The sequence below is a fragment of the Bubalus kerabau genome, chromosome 1, assembly GCF_029407905.1.
Source record: "Bubalus kerabau isolate K-KA32 ecotype Philippines breed swamp buffalo chromosome 1, PCC_UOA_SB_1v2, whole genome shotgun sequence".
NCBI classification, from domain to species: domain Eukaryota; kingdom Metazoa; phylum Chordata; class Mammalia; order Artiodactyla; family Bovidae; genus Bubalus; species Bubalus kerabau.
The window spans coordinates 174,435,383-174,455,991 of NC_073624.1; the positions used below are offsets into that span (position 1 = coordinate 174,435,383).

The 20,609-nt window shown below is 58.3% G+C and overlaps 2 protein-coding genes across 3 annotated transcripts; both read right to left on the reverse strand.

The window, feature by feature from the left end:
- Positions 1–1,575: 1,575 nt before the first annotated feature.
- On the reverse strand, positions 1,576–4,973 carry IFI30 (IFI30 lysosomal thiol reductase). Its single transcript, XM_055566486.1, has 7 exons — positions 4,802–4,973; positions 3,606–3,788; positions 3,442–3,516; positions 3,095–3,187; positions 2,116–2,268; positions 1,936–1,989; positions 1,576–1,847 (listed from the first exon to the last, which is right to left on the reverse strand). The coding sequence occupies exons 1-7, from the start codon at positions 4,913–4,915 to the stop codon at positions 1,785–1,787; spliced, it is 735 nt and encodes a 244-aa protein (XP_055422461.1). The 5' UTR covers positions 4,916–4,973; the 3' UTR covers positions 1,576–1,784.
- Positions 4,974–7,448: 2,475 nt separating this feature from the next.
- On the reverse strand, positions 7,449–20,091 carry PIK3R2 (phosphoinositide-3-kinase regulatory subunit 2). 2 transcript variants are annotated; one of them, XM_055541450.1, is made up of 16 exons: positions 19,970–20,091; positions 17,429–18,172; positions 14,623–14,715; positions 14,247–14,288; positions 14,009–14,140; positions 13,705–13,918; positions 13,123–13,208; positions 12,871–12,979; positions 12,695–12,793; positions 12,377–12,557; positions 12,147–12,266; positions 10,745–10,887; positions 10,335–10,511; positions 9,319–9,390; positions 8,965–9,135; positions 7,449–8,652 (listed from the first exon to the last, which is right to left on the reverse strand). In XM_055541450.1, exons 2-16 carry the CDS (start codon positions 17,748–17,750, stop codon positions 8,445–8,447), a joined length of 2,169 nt encoding a protein of 722 aa, XP_055397425.1. In that variant the 5' UTR covers positions 17,751–18,172; positions 19,970–20,091; the 3' UTR covers positions 7,449–8,444. The 2 variants fall into 2 exon arrangements, with proteins under 2 accessions (XP_055397425.1, XP_055397413.1); XM_055541438.1 differs by having other exon boundaries at positions 12,147–12,272.
- Between the last annotated feature and the right edge of the window lie 518 nt (positions 20,092–20,609).

Here is a 20,609-nt window from a genome sequence, read left to right on the forward strand (position 1 = left end):
AGGAAGGTCTTTCTTTGAGATTATTTTTAACAAAAGGGACAGCTCAAATATTATTTAGTCATAAAAAAACAGAAGGAAATCCTACCATCTGTGGCACCGTGGATGAAGCTGGTAGGTGTCATGCTAAGAGAAATTAGCCAGACAGAGAACGATTAAAATCTGCGTGATTTCACTTATGTGTGGAAGTTAAAATAGCCCAACTCACAGAAACAGAAGAATGCCGGTTTTCAGGAGCTAGGGGATGGGGTGAGGAATGGGGTGACGTTGGTCAAAGGGTACAAACTTTTACCATAAGCCCTGAGGATCTAAGGCACAGCATGGTGCCTATAGTTAGAGCGCTGTATTGTTACATGTGAAAGTTGCTAAGCAAGTAAATTTTAAGCATTCTAACCACATACACCAACTGCAGATCATGTAGGACTGTATTTATTGGGGGGAAAAAATCTGTGTAGGCTGTTTCCCTGGTGGTCCAGTGATTAAGAGTCCGCCTTGCAATGTATGGACACCGATTCCATCTCTGGTCTATTAAGATCCCACATGCTGAGCAGCAACTAAGCCCGTGCGCCACGACAAGCCCGTGCTCTCGAGTCTGTGGGCCGCCATGATGCCTGAACGCCTTCAAGCCCGTGCACGGCAACAGGAGAAGCCGCCGCAGTGAGAGGCCCATGGACTGCGGTGAAGAGCAGACCCCAGCTCGCCGCAACTAGAGGAAGCCTGCACGCAGCAACGAAGATCCAGCTCAGCCAAAAATAAATAAACAAAATTATTTTACAAAATCTGTGCAGAAGTGGATCTATGCAGTTCAAGCCTGTGTTGGTCAAGGGTCAACTGTATTAAGATTATAAAAACATCATAAAACTGGGCGCAAAAAAAGGGAAAGCTGATCATTTCTCTGCCCCTGTGAGTCAGTTTGCCCAATCATTTCAATATTCCTGATCTATAAACCTGTTTGTTCTTTGAATATCTGACCAGTTGCCCCTCACAAATCATGAAATAGAGAAAATCTTTAACATGCATTCATTTTACACCAGCGTGAGAACCATGACTTGTTCCCCTTCTTTGAAAGTTATCCTGTAACATGGCCTGTTGTTCTTAGATGTCTCAGCCTGGCACTCTAACTCCAGATCTTGTTGCTGTCTGGGTCTTTTCACACTTGTTCCCCTTCCCTGGAACTCCATGACTTCTCCCCAGTAAACATATTCTTTCAAACTCCCCAGACAAGGTCACTGCCCCACCTGTGGCCTTGCATGATTCCAGTTACCATTTTCTGGCTTAACCCATAACGCCTAGTGTGGGGCAGCGTAAAAGAGTAGCTAGGGATGTGTGTTGATGTAACGGGTATATTTTTTGCCTAATGAACTCCTAGTCACCCTTCAAAACCCCAGCCCTAATGTCCCTCCTTCCTATGAAGAACCTTCATTTCTCCTCTGGGCTCCTCTAGTACTGGTGCCTCCCACTCTGGCCCATCCCTGCCCCATGGGACTAGGGCTATCTGTCTGGCTCTTCATCCCCAGGACAGGGAGGTTCTCAGGGGTCCCAGCATTGTGCATATCTGGAAAAAGGAGATTTGCTGAATCACAAAATCCAAAAGTGTTTATTAAGTGAGTTTCGATGTAGCACCATTCACAGTGAGACAAGATTCTTGATCCTGGGGCAGAATTTTGAGTCTGGGCTTCGTAGAATAGGTAGAAGTAGTGGCTTTGCTGAGTCAGGGATCAAAAAACAAGGACAGGTGTGATTTCGTTCTTCTTGCACCAGCTCCCTTCCAGGACACCGGTTGTCAGTCACTTGAAGTGGACTTCCTTGGACAGCTCAGCTGTGAGTTGGCAGACATCTGGCTTCTGGCCCTGGAGAAGGTGGACGTGAGTTGGGGTCCTGAAGGGAGACCCTACCCTACCCCCCCAGCCAGATCCCTCCATTCCCTGCCTGGCTTACCTGGTACAACCGGCAGACAAGGTGTAGGAGATGTTCCTCATCTTTCATGTGTTCCTGAACAAGCAAGACAGGGGGTTAAAAGTTCCACTGGCCCCCAGTCTGGCCCTTGCCTCCTGCCTCCCAGATCAATGCACATGCCCATCAGCCCAGTCCCTGCCGGGGGGCCCCAAGAGTTCTTACCCCATTGACGACGACCCAGGGTACGTATTTGTGGGGTGGCCGCAGAGCGTCCGTGAGCTGAGCGTTGATGTGCAAGAGCTGCATGCCACGGTTTCCTGTAGCACACTCCATGATGGAATCCGCGGACACCTTTGGCGCATAGATCTGCAGGCACTGAGGGCAGATGGGGAGCTGGTCAGCAGGGGCATTGCCTCAGCTTCCTCCCTGTTATCTCCCCAACGGTCCTCCTTCTAGCAACCCCCACGCCCCCAAGCCCAGTTTCTGCCTCCTTACTGACGACAGGAGACAGTCGGGTTTCCAGGGATGCAGCAAGGCTCCTAAACAGCAAGTGCTTAAGACATGCCTGAGTGGAGGCCCCAGGGCAGGGGCTCAGGAAGAAGACCTCCAAGAAGACCAGACCTGCAGCCCCACCCCTGCAGTGTTTTATTTTCCCCAGAGCATCCGTAGTCGCTGTTCCCTCTGCCGGGAACACTTTTCCTCCTCCTTCCTCTGAGTCTCCTGAGTGTTCCCTCCTCTTTTGCACACCCCCAGCCACACTATGACTCTGCAGGGCTTGGAGGTGTCTTAGGGAGGCTTCAGGTCTCTTGGGTGGCCCAGATGCTTGATGAATAAATAAACAATCAGGGCAGATGAGTCACCCTTTTGGGAGTTCTTTTTCATAATCCTCCAGGGAGGGAGGTGGGCCAGAGGTGTCATCTCCATACCCCAGAGAAGGATCACTGTCTGTATCCTTGTATATTCCTGTTCAACCAAGCCCAGCTCAGAGGCACCTCGTCCAGGAAGCCCTCCCTGATCTATCAGGCAGGCCCGCAGAAGATCTTGGTTCTCTCCATTCAGAGACTGAATCTTTGAGAAAGGAGGCTGTATTCCTGGGACTGCACAGAGAGTGGCAGTTGGGGCCAGGACTTGAGCCTGAGTCTGTCTGGATGCAGGGAGGCCAGGGCCCCCCAACCCAGGCTGAATGAGGGGTGCTACTCACCGGCTTCAGGTTTTGCTCCATGTCATCCATTTCCTCCAGGCAGACAATGGTCAGGATGGCTATTTTCTGCTCCAGCTGGTCCAGTAGGCAGGCCTGGGGGTGGAAGCGGGCAGGCAAGGATGTGAATGGCTCAGAGCACCCTCCACCCCAAGGACCACCCCAGGAATAATCACGAGGTGTCCACCAATCAAGTGGAGAACAAAGACACGATTAAATGGAGGCACAGAGGCAAGGGACAGAGCTGTCTGCAATCCCTTCTGAGTCATGATTTCACCTTCCTTATCAGGGCAGTCGCCCCAGCCTCTGTGCCCCTCCCTTGGGAACTGGGGGAGAGGGGAGCTGCTCACCTCCACTTTGTTAAGCAGGCACTCCCGCTCTCCATGCTGGCACGTGAACTCCCACTTGCCGCTGACGTTTCTTTCCTGAAAAACAAGGAGGTGAGTGCTGGCTGGCCCCTCCCCCAGACCTCCTTCCTGTGGCCACGTGCCTCCCTTTTCCAGTCCCCAGGCACCTGAGCGTTCCCATAAGGCACTAAGGTGACGTTGAGGATTTCCAACACCATCAGCCACGTCGGGAAGAGTTCTCGGATCAGGAATTCCCGGCAGCCAGGGCACAGCGCCTCATAGTAGAGGCTCACGTTGACCAGGGGAACATCAGGCTTCTGGGGCGATGCCTGCAGGCACAGCTCACCGAGCTGCACAGGAGGAAGGGGTGTGAGTCAAGTTAAACTCTCTCGGAGGAAGGAAGCTGCAGACAGTAGGTGTTCTATCTCACACTCCTTCCCCACCTTGCCAGGTGGGAGTCTGATGCTGAGGCTTCACCGAAAGCCTAAATCTTCCTAAATATCAGTCAGATTGCAAGATGGATGTGACACAGATTTGCAAACAGTAGGCAGTTAATGGAGGCACAAGACTTGCTTTCCTCCAGGAGATGAAACTTCTTACCCAGGGGGAGACAGGGTGGAAGAAGTCATGGCCTTCACCCGCCTGGGTCACTGCGGGTCAGCCCTGACTTCCGGTGGTGTGTATCACCACCGCCTGCTCCTTTGTGGCCACTTCATCCCCTCGAGCCATGGCCCCGGGCTGAGCAAGGCCCTACACCTCACTGACTCCTTATTTACTCTTCCTCTCCACCAGCCCACTGAACTCCTCCCAAGGCTACTGCAGAGGCGGCGCCTAATAGGTGCTGACTTCCGGCTCCAGCTGAGGGGTGCGGGCGGCCGAGTCTGTGAGCAAGTGGTTTAGCCTCCGGGGCATCTGTTTACTCCGGCCCACAAAAACGCGTGCTCTTCCCGGAACGAAACGCACCCTCGATGAATGCCCGTGGCCAGGGGCCGGCAGCTCAGCTAGTCTGGGCTTCCTTCCCCTGGCCTAAAAGAGAAGACTCTGATTCTCGCTCCAGATGTACACAGTTGGTGCTCAATGCACCTTGGGGGGAGGAGGGAGTTGCGGGAGGATGGGGTGGGGGACAGCTGAGGGACTCGGACTTCAGATAGGAAAGCGAAAGGGAAAAGAAAGTATGGCTAAAGTGCCGGATTGAAGGGTGGGGCTGGGGAGGGGCTCGCCACCCCCCTCCCCCCGGGTAGCGTCCTCTCCGGACCCCGGTGGTCCCCGTCGAAGTCGGGGGGGTGGTGGGAAGAGAGGAGCGGCCGGTCCCCCACCTGGGCGCGGGTCCCGGCTGGCCCGCCCGCCGCGTCGCCGACGCTACCTGGCAGGGGGCCGCCCCCTCGGGGAGTGCTTCCAGCAAGGACCACCGCTTTGCGGCGGGGACCTCCGGCGGCAGCAGCAGCAGCAGCACGAACAGGAGAGGCGACGAGGCCATCACAGCGGCGGCGAACACGCGACGGCGGGGAGCCGTGGCCCCGGGAAGAAGCCGCCTTTAACTCGGCGGTGGCCCGGCCCCCAGGCGGAACCCGCCTCCCGGTGCCCACGCCCCACGGGGGCCCGGGCTGGTGCCTCTGGGTATCTCTACTTTTCTCTCTGGGTCTTTCTTCCCATCCCAACCCCACCCCAGCCCCATTCCCTGCCCCCACCCCCCGCCAGGTGCTGGGCCCCGCAGTTCTTGAACAACGCGCTGCCCTTCCGTCTCCCCCAACCCTTCCCCGCAATCAGCCCGGCCCAGCCCTGTGAAACTGAGGCTGAGCACCTCGAGCAGAGGTGAGGTCGGGGCTTAGAGACAGAGAAACAGAGAGATCGAGAGATAGGAGGTCTCTATGTGCCCACGGATTCCTCTGGGGGCCGTTAGAGCAGTCCTGCCCCGCCCCCACCCCGGACCTAGCCCATGGACCCGACTCTTCGACCTCCCTACCCTGTGTTCCCACGGGAGGTGATCCCTTGCCCCGGCGTGGGCAGCCAGGCCCCCTCTCCTAGCTTGGCCCATACCCCTCCTCATTCCCAAGCTTCACCCCTCCCCCTCTCAGGCTTCCCCCCCAACCCGGACAGCGTGGTCGCGTGGGGCTGACTCAGGCTTGACCACAGCAGGGCCAGAAAGCAGAAGCCAGTGCTGGGAGGGGCACCTCACTTCTCTCGGCACCCCCATCCCTGGCTGGAGGGTGGGAAGAGAAAGCTGGTCTTCCTTCTTGCCGCTCTCCTGGGCTTGAGGAGGGATGCACCCCTGCCCTCTGCCAGCTCCTTTGGTAGAAGAGACACCTGGGTTGGAGCAGTCATTACCTGAAGCCTGTGTGGTGTATTAATACATGGGATGTGGGATGGCCCTGTAGGACCCAAATCCAGGGGCATCAGGCAGACCCAATTTTGCTCCAGGACTGTGCTGGACACCTCAGGTGATGAAGCCCCAGCTTCTCTTTCTATAAAGTAGAAGTGAGGTTTAGGGACTAAAGCTATCATGAAGGGCTCGGAACAGAGGGAGCATTGCCCCAGGATGGGGGTAGGGTGGAAGGTGTTCACAGGATGGCAGACTGGGCAGAGAGAATAACCTAGATAAAGGCTTGGAGGCTAGGAGTGTTGGGGAAGGAACCAACACGTTCAGACTTTGCAAGGCAAGGATTTGGGCCCCACGGGAGGAAACGCTCCCCACCCTTGCCGGGAAATCAGTCCAGCCCCCAGCTCCACAGCCCAGGTCCCCCTCGAGTTCTGGGGAAACCCCAGCCCACATGGCCACATTCATAGCAGCAGGTTCGGGTGCTGGGGTTCCCCTGAAGTCCCCATGGCTGGAAGATCCCACCTCATTCTTTTGAACCCTTCGCAGAACCCCTTTCCTTTGTGAAGCCTCTGCAAGGCTAAGCGACACGGCTTTGGGGAACTTTGTATTCAGTCCTGTACTGGGCTGAAGAAATAGCAATAAATATAATTGCTACAATTTTTCCAGTGGGTATTAAGCACCAGCCTTATTTGGAGGAATTCCTAAAGGTAACCTCACCCATTTGAGCATGAAATCCTCAGAGATGCCCAGTAGAGACTGTTGGCCTTACTTGATAAGAGGAAATGGGACGGAAACGGGAGGTGACGTTCCCAAGGAGACACAGTTGGTTGAGTGTGGAGACCAGCTAGAGGCTATGTGGGACGTTCTCTTCTGTGCTCAGGCTCCACCCGGCTGGGCTCACGGGACTGAGAAGGTGAGCTTTACCCTGCTTCCACTCAGGGCGTGGGGGAAGCCCTCAGTGGGGGCAGAGTCTGGGCTGGAGTTATTTAGAGGGTGCCTCCTGACTGGTCAGTCACTCAAGTGGGGACAGTGCTTGGGGAGGACCGAAGCTTTGAGGCCAAAGAAGGTAACTCCTGTCCCTCTGAGAGCCCAGGGGAGAGATGGATCAGACAGCGGCTCCTTCATCCCTGGGGGCTGTCTCAGCCACATTGGGTCCTGACAGGTGCCGTGGGCTGGGGAGGAGAGGAGGTTCCCAGCCCTGGGGGTGTGTGAGGGGAGGGCAGAGGGAATGGTGACTGAGTCCGGGTCAGTGCCACCATGAGGACCCAGCTCAGTGTCCCTAGAGCCACGGCAGGCCGCACTGGGCAGGTGTGGAGAAGAGGGGTTTGACACTGTGGGGATCCAGGACACAGGAGGCCCCTCTGGGTGGCATGGGAGTGGGTGTGACAGTCTTTTCTGCTTGGCCACAAGGAAGCTGCACATTAGAGGGGTGGCGATTTTCTGGGGCCAGGGATGGTGGCTGAGTGTCAGAATTCAAACTCAAACTCAAAACTTGGGAGCTATGGCCTGGGGTCCCTGCAGCAGAGGCTGGGGTCTGAGCCTCTCTGCCGTGTGACCTCAGGCAGGTCTCAGTCTCTCTGCACATGAGCAGTCTAAGCTGCGATGGCAAGGGAGGTGGGGGAGGAGGCAGGGGCTGGCAGCCTCCATTCGGCAGCCCAGAGCTAAAGCCTGTCACTGAAAACAGAAGCGTCCATCGAGTTCAATGTTTTATATCCATTATCAGTATCAACGTACCATACAAAACCCGCCTGCCAGCCTAGCCAGACAGGCAGGAAAAGGGGGGTGGGGTCCGTGGGTGGCATAGAAAATCAGGGCTCTCGTCCCAAAAGAGGAGAGAAAAGAGGGCTTTAGGTACACTTGAGGGAAAATGAAACCAGAGCCCAACATGATGGAGAAGAAGCCTTGAGTCTGCGTTGACTAGGGTGCTGGCACCGTTATGTGCCGGCTGCCCGGAGGTGCTGGTGGCCTCAGTTCCTGGGAGGCCTGGGGTCAGCCTGTGAGTTTATTTTTAATTATTTTCTTTTTCAGGGGTACTTCTTGGCAGCAGCCCCACAGTGGGGACAACCCGGGGCCGGGTTTCACTTCAGGGTTTGAAAGGGAAGTTGGGGTCTATGGGGCAGGTCCCGCCTGGCCCCAGACGTCACGGCTGAGGTTCTTCGAAGTGGCCAAGCGAAGTTCCTTCCTGCCCTGACCCCAGGTCTATGGCTTAAAAATGGGGGCACCCAGGCGGGGGCCACGCAGCCCAGGGGCCTCTGTAAACACGGCAGGTGCAGCCAGGTGGGGCTCTGGGGACCCCCGGAGGCCCGTGGGGGACAGGGCACAAGGTTGTGGGTGGCCAGAGCCGTTGGAGGGCAGTGATTGTGGGGGCAAGGGCTGTGGAGTTGGGGAGGCGGGACCCCCAACACGGATACACAGAGACGGGGGGCGCGGGGGACAGATGGAGCTAGAAAGAGACCGAGTGACAGCAGGGGACAGAAAGAGACTCAGAGAAAGATGGAGAGAGAAGCAGACAGAGAGACAGACAGAACTGCGGAGAGAGGAAGAGAAAAACATACACCTGGAGAGATTCACAAAGAAGAGACAGGCGGAGGAGACCCAAGGAAGAGACAGATTAGACAGACAGACTCCAGATGCAGCGGCTCCGCTCTGGGCCCAGCCGGCGGGGCCCAGGCCCTGGGGGCGCGCCTGCTCAGCGCGCAGCCGGCGGGGGCCCAGGCCCGGGGGCGCGCACGGGGTGAGCGAGCGTGACGGTCAGCGCATCGTTGTGCTGCACCAGGGAGGCGTGCTGGTAGTGGAGGACGAGCTCCTTCAGGGACCCGTACAGGTTGTAGGGCTCCGCGAAGCCGAAGCCCGTGGCCGTGCGGTAGATGACGCAGTGCTTGGTGTCCCCGTCCACCCTGCGGAGGCGGGCTGGGTCAGAAGGGCGCCCGCCCTTGCAGGCTTTCCCAACTCCGCCCCACGGCTCCTCTCAGGTGACCCCGCCTGGGACCCCTACTTCCCCATCTCCTGGGTGCTGGCTGCTGACCAGGCCCCGACCCTGCTTTGATCCTGCCCCAGCTTCCCCCCCTGTCCCCAAGAACCCAGGGCTTCTTCCCGGCTGTCTCCCAAGGCCGAACATACAGCTGGTGCTCAATGAGAGCCCTCAAAAGGAATGGGTGGATCCCCCTCCCAACATTCAGCCATTCTCAGTTCCCTGGCCAGGCACTCACACCACAGAACAGGCGTAGCAACCCCGCTGGCTGCTCTCACGGATGAGGAAGGTACCGTCCCGCTTGCCACTCAGCATTTCCTCAGCTTGGGTGCGGTTGATCTTGCCTACATACCAGGTGCGTTCCTCGTGGTGGGGGAGGTCATCCTCATCCTCCATCAGTGAGTACTGGCTGTGGGGGAGGCAGGGAGGAGCCCTGGTCACTTACTCACCAGCCTCCAAGGTCCCCCTGTCACCTGGACAACGCTCCTTCCCTGGTGAACTCCTATTCACCCTGCAAAACCCACACAAAACGGCCCCTCCTCTAAGAACACCCCTCCAACCCCTCCACCCCTTGCCTGAAGTGGTCACTCACTCCTCAGTCTCATTCTTGATCCCCAACCATTCGTTGATTTTCTTCTGCCGGGCACCCTTCTGAGTGAGCCACCTGGAGGGAAGAGGAAAGGTGGGCTCCTGCTGCTTGGCTGGGAGGGGAACAGAGGCTGCAGCATAGGAAAGGCAAGCCCTCCGTGGTCCTGGCCAGCCAGGCTGGAGGCAAGGGCTGACCTGAGTAGGTTCTGGGAGCAGTACCCCCGGTTACCACAAGGGGTCAGCCTTGGCCAGGGCAAGGACAGCTTCAACTCAGGTGGATGCCCCAGGCTCTGCCAGGGAACCCCGCTCTGCTCCCCCAACCCGCGTCTGTTAACACTTTTTGAGACCCCAGACTGTGCCATCACAAGCTGTTATCAGCATCAGAAGCTCAGTCCAGGGGGCTGCACGGTAGTGCGCCTTTGCACATGGCAGCTGTCTGTTCTGAACCTTAGTTTCCCCCACCTGCAAAAGAGAAACTTGACAATATTTCAGAGGACCAAGTGAGCTAATGTATGCACGGTGCTCAGCACACACTAGGTGCACACAAGTGTCAAAGGTCCAGGTGGGAGGGGGAAGCCTCAGAAACGGGATCTTGGGCTCAGGTTGGGCACTGCATGCCGGGTCACGGAGTTGGCATTTGTCCGGGGCTCCCAGTGACTCAGCCATGTTGCAGTAGCGCTCCCATTTCACAGCTGAGGCTGAATGGAGCTGCTGTACAGGGAGCCCTTTTTTTTGGCAGCACCATGCTTAGTTCCTCCACCAGGGATCAAACCTGTGCCCTCTGCCATGGAAGCACAGAGTCTTAACCACTGGATCACTAGGGAAGTCCAAGAGCCCTTCTGAGTGGGCCAGGAGGGGCCTGATCGAGAGGGAAGGGGGCTGGTGGACAGATGAGGGGGTAGGGAGGTAGACGGGACTACCTGGTGGAGAAAGTGAGTGAGATACATGCAGAGGTCACCGCTCCAGGTGCCCCTGCATTAATGGGGGGACCCCCAGGCAAGCGCGGAGCCAGGCACTCACACAAGGTACTGGTCTCGGATCTTGCGCAACTGCATGAGGTCTGGCTTGAGGCTGTTCATGCGCTTGTCGATCTCTCGGTTGTCAGAGGCCTGTGCCCGCAGCTCCTGCTCCAGCTTTGTGCGGCTCTCGTGGATCTCGGCAATGCGAGACTTGAGCCGCTCCGAGTTTAGCAGGATCCTGTGGGAGGAGTGGCTCAGAGGCCTCAGACTGGCTCCCAGTCTCTAAGCCTCTGGACAGGCTGCTTCCCTGATTTCTCTTTCTGGCAAACTCCTATTCATCCTTCAAAGTCCACTTCAACTGACCCTCTCCCTCTCTTGGAACCCAGGCTGCCCACCCTGTTTCCTTTCTTTCCCCACTTGAGCTGTGTTGGAGCAGGGTGCGGTAGGGCAGAGAAGAGGAATTGGACTCACCTCTGCATTTCTTTCTCGTTGCCCTCACGTCGGAAGCGCTCCAGATATTCCTTGCTGCACTTCTCCTGCGTCTGGCCCTGCTCTTCAAAGATCTTGATGGTCTCATTGAAGGCTTCGATGGCTGTGCGCTTCATCTGCAGTTCCTGAAAGAGGGGTAAGTCTGAGCACCTCCTGGGACTCCCGGCAAGTCCCTCATGAGAGGTAAAGGCAGATCCCAACTCTGATATGGAGGCATTGTTCAAGTTGGTTCCTCCACCAGGGGCACCGTTCCTCTAGCTGCACCGAACGAACTCCTATTCCGCCTTCAAAGCCCACATACCCCAACCCACTCTTCTTTTAGATTCTCCTTTGGGCATCTTACAAAACAACTGGGTGCGTGAGCGCTGCTCAGAATTAATGATAAATCTAGTTGCTACAATTCGTGGGGCTCCTTCTCAGGGTAGATGCTGCACCAAGCCCCTTTCATGCATCCTCTCATCAAACCTCCCAACAGCCTACACAAAGTCAGAATTGTTAATGGGGAAACTGAGGCTTGGGAGGCCTAAGCCATTTCCAAGGTCATGATGCTCCTAACTGATCCCAGACAATTGTCCTGTCCACTCAGAACCTCAGGTAACCTGTCTTCAGAAAGGAGACAAGAAAGAGACTGCTCAGAGATTACAGGGGAGACAGAGAAACTCCCTGATGGAGATGGGATGTTCAATGTGAATAAGTTGCATCTCAACTTACAAAAGAAGTTTATTAACACAGTCCTGGAGTGATAAAACCTTTCCCCACTTGCCTGTTTTTAAAAGATACTGCTCTATCCCATGACCTCCTGACCCTTTGTCTTAGGCAACTCTTGGTGAGGTGGTTACCATCATTTTGATAACATCCAGGTTGAAGGGGATGGAGAAGAAAAGGAACTGAAACTCATGGTCCCAGTTTCCAGATAGGGAGACTGAGACCCAGAGGCTCAACCAAGACACCTCCCATGGCTTAGCCGCTCATGAGGCTGCTTGGTACCTCCTCATCTGTGTTTTTGTTTGTTTTTTAGAACCATATATATTGATTTCTGGGCTTCCCTCAGAGCTCAATTGGTAAAGAATCTGCCTGCAATGCAGGAGTCACAGATTCAATCCTTAGGTCGGGAAGATCCTCTGGAGAAGGAAATGGCAACCCACTCCAGTATTTTTGCCTGGAGAATCCCATGGACAGAGGAACCTGGCGGGCTACAGTCCATGGGATAGCAAGAGTCAGACACAACTCAGCAACTAAACCACCCCCGCATTGATTTCTATGTTTTCAGGCAGTCCCTGGTGCTAAGAGCCTGCTCTGTGACCTAGAAGTGGACGTCTGGCACTGCGACCTTAGCACTGCCCTCTGCACCCAGGCCTCCCTGGGGTGTGCTTGCCCGTGGTACCTGAGAGGTGCGCGTGTACTCCTCGTAGAGCTGGTCGTACTCGCGGCTCTTGTCCTGGTACTGCTGGTGGTAGACCTTGAGCTGGGCACCCACCGCCTCCACGCTGTCCTCCTTGACGATCTGGTCCTGGGAATACCCAGTGCCATCAGGCAAGCTACCTGGGAAACTGAGGCCCAGCGCCAGCCGGGCACCGCCAACCCCCGCCCCCAGCGCCCACCCCAGCCCCCGACCTGTTGGTACTTGGACACTGGGTAGAGGAGCCGGGTGTCCAGCTTGGCGTTGTACTGGGCCAGTGACTCATGGCGGTAGTGGGTGATGAGGTCCACGACAGAGCAGAAGGTGAGCGGCTCCGAGAAGCCGTAGTGCCCGTCTCGGTGGAAGACCTTGATCAGCTTGTTGTTTCCGCCCTTCCTGGGGTGGGTGAGGGGGTGTCAGCGCCCAGCGGCAGGTCCATCTGTGTGGCACTGCCTGTGTGACCCCTAGTCCTCTGACCTGAGTGGCCCGCTCCCACCCCTCGTCCCAGTCTCCCTGAAGGGATGGGCCCCCACCTGAGGGTCAGCGTGTACTCTCCCTGGATCTTGCTGGAGGCATCTCGGACCAGGAAGGTGCCATCGGGCGTGTCCCGCAGTTTCTCGTTTACCTCCTCCCTGTGGAGACAGCCGGGATGGGTGCCCGCTGGGAGGCCCTGCCCCCCAGGTTCTGCGGCCCTGTCCAAGAGTCCTACCTGGAGATGTCACCCCAGTACCACTCGGCGTCCTGCAGGGAGGGTGGGCTGCCCCCATTGGCCAGACCTGTGGGGGCTGGCTTTGTCTTGGGGGGTTTTGGTGGCAGTGCTGGGGGACAGGAAAACAAATACGCATTGAGCACCAACTGTATACCAGGGTGAGCTCCCCTGGCAACTGAGCCTGCTGATACAGGCAGGGCCCCGAGTCAGCATTCTCATCCCCAAGAGCTAATCCAAGGGGGTGGGGGTCACCTGGGGGGGCAACCTCCTGCTCCTCCAGATGTTCCTGAAGCAGCTTCTCCACCAGCAGCGCAGGAAAGTCCGGGGTGGGCTCGGTCCTAGGGGGAAGGGGAGTGTGGTGAGTGCTGGTGTGCACATGGCCTTGTGTGTGCTTGCACACCTGGCAGGGGGTACGTGTGAAAGCATGCGAGTGGAAGAAGAGTAGATGCTGCAGGCAGGCGTGGGAGACCCACTACTGTCTCTGCACATGCAGCAAGCGATGGGTAAGTCTCATGCAACAAACAGGAGTCCAGCACGTGGGGTGGGGAAGCAGAAAGAAGAACAGACACAATCCACTTGCCTGCTCTCTGGTCCAAGCCCCTTCGCCTTGTCCCAAGCCCTGATGGAGTCTTCTTGGAGCTCAAGTCTCACCCCCAGTCATCTTTCCTAGCCCGCCCATCACCACAGCTCTGGCCTCTTCCCCATGGGGCCCTCATCCACACTCTCCTCTCCTTTCTAGACCCCTCCTTGGCTACATCTCCGGCCACACCTTTCTCTAGAACCCCACCCCTTTCTGCTTCGACTCAGCCCCGCCCCCCAGAATCGGCCTCTCACCCGTCGGGTGCGCCCCCTGGCGGCGGAGAGGGCGGCGGCGGCGCGCGCAGCAGCAGCGGCCCGAAGGTGGCGCCCAGGGCACGGACCGCGGCGCCCGGGGCTGGGGCGCGCCCGGCCACCCGGCCCAGGTGCTGGAGCAGGAAGCGCAGCGTGAGCGCATGGTGCAGTGGCAGCGTCGGGGGCTCCAAGGCCGGCCCCACGGGCCCCGCAGCCTCTGCGGACAGATGGCCAGGGTTGAATTGAGCCAGGGCTTGAGTCCGCCTGCCCAATGCCTTCCCCAGCCCGGGCTTCCCTCCAGATTTACCCCGCAGGGCTCGGTGTGCCTCGGCCGCAGCCTCGGGTGTCACGAGGGGCGCTGGCAGCGCCAGCAGGAAGCCTTTCACACCATCTGACAGGGCTGCCGCATCCCACTGCTCCACGTCACTCAGGGACCAGTCTGTGGGTGCAAGGGGGATACCTCGGTCCAAGGCGGGCGCAGGGAGGGGGACACATCTGTCCAGGGCAGGTTCCTTTCCCACTCACCCACTGAAGCTTGCCCTCACCTGTGCGCACAGCGGGTGGCTCAGGCCTGTAGCTGTCCAGCCCTGGGGGGAAGGGATAGGGTAGGTCAGCGTCACCCTAGGTGCCAAGACCAGCTCTGAAATGCTGCCTCTACCCCATGTGGGGTCTGGGGTGGCTACTCAACCTCCCAGAGGTAAGAGCAGAGGGAGGGGAGGGAAATGGTAGCAGAGGGCATGGCACATGCTATGCAGGGGTCCACGTTCCCTAGGGAGTTATTCCTTCCCCAACTCAACAGGGAGACCCAGAGCATCCAGACTCAGCCTCTCCATGCAACCTGAGCCCAGGGAAGAGGATGAGTTGCCTATCCCCAGAGGTAAGCAAGCAGAATCCAGGGGCTGCAGGCAGGCCAAGGCTCACCTGTCCGTTCAATGGCCTCCACCAGCTTCACCAGGATAGGGGGAGCCACATCAGGGGGGGAGAACTGCTCGGGTAGGTCAGGGAGTGTAAGGCCTGGCAGGAGGGGACGCAGTGTTGGCAGGGTCCCTAGAAGGACCCCAGCCCCATCTTTGCCTGCTGCATCTCAGCCCAAGGGCCTGGCATCTGGCCCACTACCCTGGGGGAGACAGAAGGCCCAGCTGGTGGAGCTGGGAGGGCTGAGCTGGTGGGAAACAGTGTTCTGGGTTAAAAGATCAGTTCACACAACTTCAGACATGAGGTGGAGCGGATTGACCAGTGTCAACCAAATGGGATGTCCACTTCCTAATCTCTCAGATATAATGACGATAAGGGTTTCACGACGAGACCATCTTGGATTAAACCCAAGGACTGGTGTCTTTATAAGAGAAGGCCATCTGAAGAGAGAGGCAGAGATTGGGGTGATGTCGCACTAAACCAAAGTATGCCTGGAACCCCTAAAAGCTGGGAGAAGCAAGGAAAGCTCCTCCCGTAAGGTGGAGAGAGCACAGCCCTGCCCACACCTTGGGCTAGACTTCTGGTCTCTAGAACCAGCAGAACACGCTCCCGTTGTTTGAACGGCCCCTGGCTCGTGGCAATTCATTACAGCAGCCACAGGACACTCATGCAGCAGGCTTAGGACTCTGCTGTTGCTTGCTGGCCAACCTCGGGCACAGGACATACCCTCTCTGTGCCTTGGATCCTGCAGCTGAGAAACTGGTCAATGGCATCATCTCTCCTTTCTTAGCGGGAACAACAAAGCAGTTGAAAAGAATAAATGGAAAATATCTCATCGGGGTCAGGACATCTCATCCCAAGAAAAGTCTCCATTTTCTAAGTCACTTTGTTTTAAAAAAAAAAAAGTCCCCCCTTTTAAAAATGCTGACCCCCTTCCGTGTCCCAGCCCCCTCCTGGCCCCACGTTTCGCCCCACCCAACCTTCTGTGTTCAGGCGCTCTGCCGGCACAGCCACCATTTGATGCAGCTTTGGCCCTTGGCGGGGACGCCCTGGCACACAGCAGGGGCAAGCCAGGGCCTGTGGGGCCTCCCTGAGTGATGGGCCAGGTGGTGCTTGAACTGCAGAAAGGCCCAGCTGTGTCAAAAATGCAAAAAAAAAAAAAGAGCAAACAAGGGGAGGTGGGTGACATCCAGCTGGTAAGGGGGCCACAGTTCCGAAACTCCACTCTGAAATTTGCCTGTCTGCAACGCAGGGAGGGAGGTCCCATTAGAATAGGCGTCACCCTCCATTTTACGGATGAGAAACCGAGTTTCAGGAAAAGAGCAAGCTCCCCTAGATGCACAGGCCAGCGGGGGCCCAGGTGACATCAGGGCTCGGCACACAGCTCCCTGTGCAAAGCTGCATGGAGGGAAGGCAGGCAGCTACAGCGTGTTGCCTAGTGGTCCTCAGAGGGTCAGGGCTTGAACAGAAGGACCAATACCCCCCATTTCCAGATGAGGAGACCGAGGCCTGGAGAGGGCTGGCCCTAGCCCATGTCACGTGGCCCTGGGAGATTGGGAGGGCGGAGCTGGGTGGCTGCCTGGGAGTGGGGATGTGTGTGGTGGCTGGACCCAGGCCAGGCAGAGGAGGGAGGCGGCTGTTACCAGGGGGAGAGGCAGACTCTGGCGGGGAGCCCGGATGGGGCCGCCTCCTGCTCCTCCAGGCTGAGGCGGGACGCAGGCACAGGTTCCGGAGACACCAGATGCTGCAAAGCCCAAGCCTGCAGCATGCCGCCTCGGCACCCCGCCACCCCACACCATGGGGACTCTGGGCTGACCCTCTTTGGGCATCAGAGTCCCTTGGGCACAAAACCAGGTGGGCCATTGGGAGGGGCCATGGTGCCTCTCAAGGCTTTGGCCTTCACTGGGTGACTCCCTGAGCGAGTGGTTCGACTCCCTAGCACCTTGGTCTCCCTATGTGTACACGGGGCCACGCTGGGCCACCGTGAGTGATGAGGCAGACCACGCTGGGTGCTCAGCACTCATCAGCCTCCTTCCTACAACTTGTGCCTCGTTTCCCCGCCCAGCATACAGGCTGGCATGCAGTCACAATGCACATTCAGTGCCCTGGTTCTCCACTCCCAGCATGCTCTTTGGAGGGAGGGGGGGCCAAGGGTCTCTTTGAAAGGGACGGAGCATCCTCACATGCCACTGTGCTGTGTGGCCTCAACTGAGTAGCCCACCTTTGGGCTTTTTGGCTCCCATCATTCTGGAAATCAGAAAACCAGGGTTATAACAAAGGGGGGCGGGTTTCTCAAGGGATTCCGTCTGCAAACCACAAGATGAAGTTAAATTGAGCCTCTGAATCTTCCTGGACACTCCCTATTGTCTTCAGAATCAATCCCATGAAATCCAAGGTGAGGACCCTGCCCCTTCCTCACTCGGCTCCACTTGTCAGGGCTGGTTCCCTGAACCTGCTGTGACATTCCCTCAGGGCCTTTGTCTTTGCTTTGCCTGCTGCCTTCTCCCCCTACTCTCTGAGAGGCTTCTTTCTCTCGGCATCTGTCATCACTTAATCACCTTCTTCTCACTTCTTGAACCAGAAGCCCCATGAGAGCAGGGCGAGGCTAGTGTGTCCGCCTCTGGGTGCCCAGCCACGAACTGCACCCAGCCCTCCATAGCAGTGTAATTGATACCTGCCAACCAATCAGATATCCTCATTCCTCCTCTCTGGGGAGAAGCACCATTGCCTCATGGGAAAGAAGAGGAAACTGAGGGTATGCGGGCACTCCCGGTTTCTCTCATCTCTGCCAGGGGCCCAGTCTGCTGCTCACCTGGCTCAGGGGGCCCATCTCGGGGCCTGGCGGGCAGTGGGCGGGGGCCACGTGGGCGAGGGCCAGGCCGGGCCAAGGCCACGGGCCCCAGGAACTCCACATAGGTGCCAGGGAAGTCGCCACGCTGCCGGGTACGCTCATTGAGGCCAGGCATCCAGCCTACACTCTGCGGGCAGCGCTCATTGCCCTCGGCCACGCCCAGCGCCTGCAGGGCGGCCCTGCTCACCACCAGCACATCACCCGGAAGCAGCTCCAGGTCCTCCGGCCGCTCCCGGCGGAATGGGTACAATGCACGGTATTGGAAGCCCTCAGGGCCAGCCATGGCTGGCAGGGTGGGGTCTGGATGGTCAGGTGGCTGCTTGGGGCCCCAGTGGCCCCATCAGCCCGGGGTGGGGGGCCGGGAGGGTCCGCTGGGAGGGCTTGGGGACTCAGGCTTCGATTTTCACCAAGAAGTTACAGGTGACCACCCGGGATGCTCACGCTTTGCTTCCCACCATTATTTCATGACCCTAACAAGGGTCACTCGTTGCTTGTCCACCATTCGTCAACTGGTGGGAGGGGGTCGGCAGCCTGATCTCAGGTCACTCAGCTGCTGCGTCCCCCCTCAATCCGTAGGGCGGGGCCGGGTCGCTCACTCCCTCACGTGGGGGGCCATCGGCTCCCGAGGCTGGCGGCTCTTCCAGCTGCGCCAGGCGAGGGGGCCGAGGGCACGGGCTGTCACCATGCTCGGCTCGGGACACCGACCTAGGGGGAGAGGGGTGGGGCAGCATGAGTCGGTTTGAACTCCTGCCACCCTCAATTCAGAGCCAAACCCAAATCCCAGGTTAGAATCCCCTAACTGGGTACCCTTGGGTCAGTCCCTGCACCTCTCTGGGCCTCTGTTTCCCCAGCTGTAAAATGGGTGAATAGCCCTCCCTTGGGTTTGTTGGGGGCAGAGCTCCCAAGAATCTGTCCTGGGCATACTACAAGTTCAGTAAACAAGTTCTTCTTCGCCCCTGTTAGAGATGGGGAAACTAAGGCTCAGAGTAGGCAGGTCTCTGTTGGACCATTCAGTGGGCCAGGAAGCCAGGACTGAAAAGCTCAGAGCTGCCCATTTTCACAAGGCCCAGGATGCATCCATCCCAAATGGCCAGTTAAACCCTGAATGCTCAGGGCGTATGGGTGATGATGTTCAGCGTGCTGTGGAGCCCTGAGGAGGGGCTGGGATGGCTGAGTGCAGTAAGAGGCGGCAGGGGCCAAAAGAGATAGGGAATGAAGTCCAAGCAGATGTCATAGCACAAGCAAAGGTGAGTCCAAGCAAATGGATCTCTGATCTCTGCAAGGGGAGGAGAGAACGGGGCAGTGGTGGTGGGGGTCCCTGACATGTCTCAGCTTCAGGCCCACAATAGGTACTTAAAACAGAAAAGGGTTGGTGGGAGGCCAAGAGGGCCTTAGCCCCACAACAGACATAGAGCTCGGAAAGGGTAGAAGGAAGGAGGGCACTGCAGCTGCCAAGCGGGTGGCTGCTGTATGCAGGGGCAATGATCACCCCCAAGGAGCCACCAATCTCAGGAGACACAGCCCAGCACAGACGCATTCTCAATCACAGCCCTGCAGGTTGGGTCTTCCTGAGAGATTGGGGGTGGGGTGGGGTGGGGGGCGGTGCTTTTCCAAAAGGCGGGTCCTCACAGAGGACAGGAGGAGCACTGGTCAGAAGGACTAGTACAGGCAAAGGCTGGATAGCCAGAAATACTTGTCAAGAGTTCAGAGTGGCCTTAAGAAAGCCACAGGCCATGCAGGGCCTTGGGGGCCAGGCAGAGGGTCAGGTTTTATCCGTCGACCGCGGGGAACCGCTAGAGGTGTCCAAGTACTGGGCACAAGCTCCACATTCCAGGACGCCCCAACTTATCCGCTCCCTGGCCCCTGGCGCCCCATTCTACAGATGGGGAAACTGAGGCCCAGCGACAGGGACGTCCAGAAAACCGCCTGAATCCGCTTGCCTGCCCGCCTCCGCGCCCCGCCGTGCACACGTTTGCACACGCCCCGGTGTGCGCGCCTAGGAACCAGCGCTCCCCGAATCCAAGAGGCGGGGTGGAGGGGCCAGGCTGGGGGCTTGGCGGGGGACGCAGGGCCTGCGCGCTCACGCGTGTGCAAACGTGCACTCGGGCCTGCGTGGACCCCGAAGCCAAGCTCGGGGGCCGGAAGCGCAGTCGACCCTCTACCGTCTTGCACCCCACCACCTCACTATGCCCCACACAATGCTTGGGCGCCCCCTCTTTACTGCTCGACGCCCCACTCCCGGCAGGGCCTCCCTCAATTCAAGGCCGCGGCTCCAACCCCTTATCTCTGCCTACAGTTCGCCGTTCCACCCTCATCTTACAGGGCAGGCTGCACCAGGGCCAGGTCGAGCCCGAGGCCTCCCGCTCCCTGCGGCCCCCAGTTCCCGCGGGGCCCGATGCAGCCCTGCTCGCGTTCCAGCTTCCACCGCGGCCCCATACTCTGCCTGGGCGCCCCGCATCTGAGCGCACCCCTAACCCGGCCTGCCACGCGGACAGCTCACACCTGGTCGTAGCCGCCACCGCTGCCGCCGCGGCCACCGTCACGCCGAACCGAGCCAGACCCGTGGCTTCACCGCGGCCGCCGTCGCCGCAGCCGCGGGATCCCCGCCTCCGCCGCTGCCGCCGCGGTTCCGAACGGTCGGGCCCTCCCCCCGGCGGAAACGGCCGAGTGCATTCGGGCCGGGCGAGCGATCTGGGGCCGAGGCGGGGCCAGAGGACGCCCGAGTGCTTCCGGAAAGAGCCGAACGTACTCCCGCGGGACTGGAGGGTAACGCGGAGCAAACGTGCCCCGAGACAGCCGATCATTTCCGGAAACAGTCGAACACAATCGGGTCAGATGAGTCATTCGGAGGCTGGGCTCGGCTAGGCTCGGCTGTGCTGAGATGCCCAAGATTCTGGAAACGGCCGAGCGCTCTCCAGCCGGACTCGCAAAACAGGCTGGCCCCCGAAACTTCGGAAACTTACTGGAAAGAACCAAGTGGGCTTGGCCTCAAATGAGGCCCTGAGAACTTAGATCCAGAGGCGACTACCCACTTCTGGAAACTGCCGAGGCAGGGACGGCTCCCGAGAGCAAGTGAGGTGGCCCTGAGCTCAAGGAACTGAAGGTGGCATTTAGGTGGAAGGGGCTCGCCACAGAAAGCTGA

What these genes read in the sequence shown, in the direction of transcription:
- PIK3R2 (XM_055541438.1), bottom strand. Translation starts at nt 17,750, where the DNA reads ATGGCTGGCCCTGAGGGCTTCCAATACCGTGCATTGTACCCATTCCGC. An exon ending in CCAGGGGGCGCACCCGACGG is followed by an intron (nt 13,209 to 13,704) that starts GTGAGAGGCCGA and finishes CCTTCCCCCTAG; the next exon opens with GACCGAGCCCACCCCGGACT. An exon ending in CAGTGTCCAAGTACCAACAG is followed by an intron (nt 12,273 to 12,376) that starts GTCGGGGGCTGG and finishes GGGTATTCCCAG; the next exon opens with GACCAGATCGTCAAGGAGGA.
- IFI30 (XM_055566486.1), bottom strand. Translation starts at nt 4,915, where the DNA reads ATGGCCTCGTCGCCTCTCCTGTTCGTGCTGCTGCTGCTGCTGCCGCCG. An exon ending in TGGAGCAAAACCTGAAGCCG is followed by an intron (nt 2,269 to 3,094) that starts GTGAGTAGCACC and finishes ATCTGCCCTCAG; the next exon opens with TGCCTGCAGATCTATGCGCC. An exon ending in CCTGGGTCGTCGTCAATGGG is followed by an intron (nt 1,990 to 2,115) that starts GTAAGAACTCTT and finishes TTGCTTGTTCAG; the next exon opens with GAACACATGAAAGATGAGGA.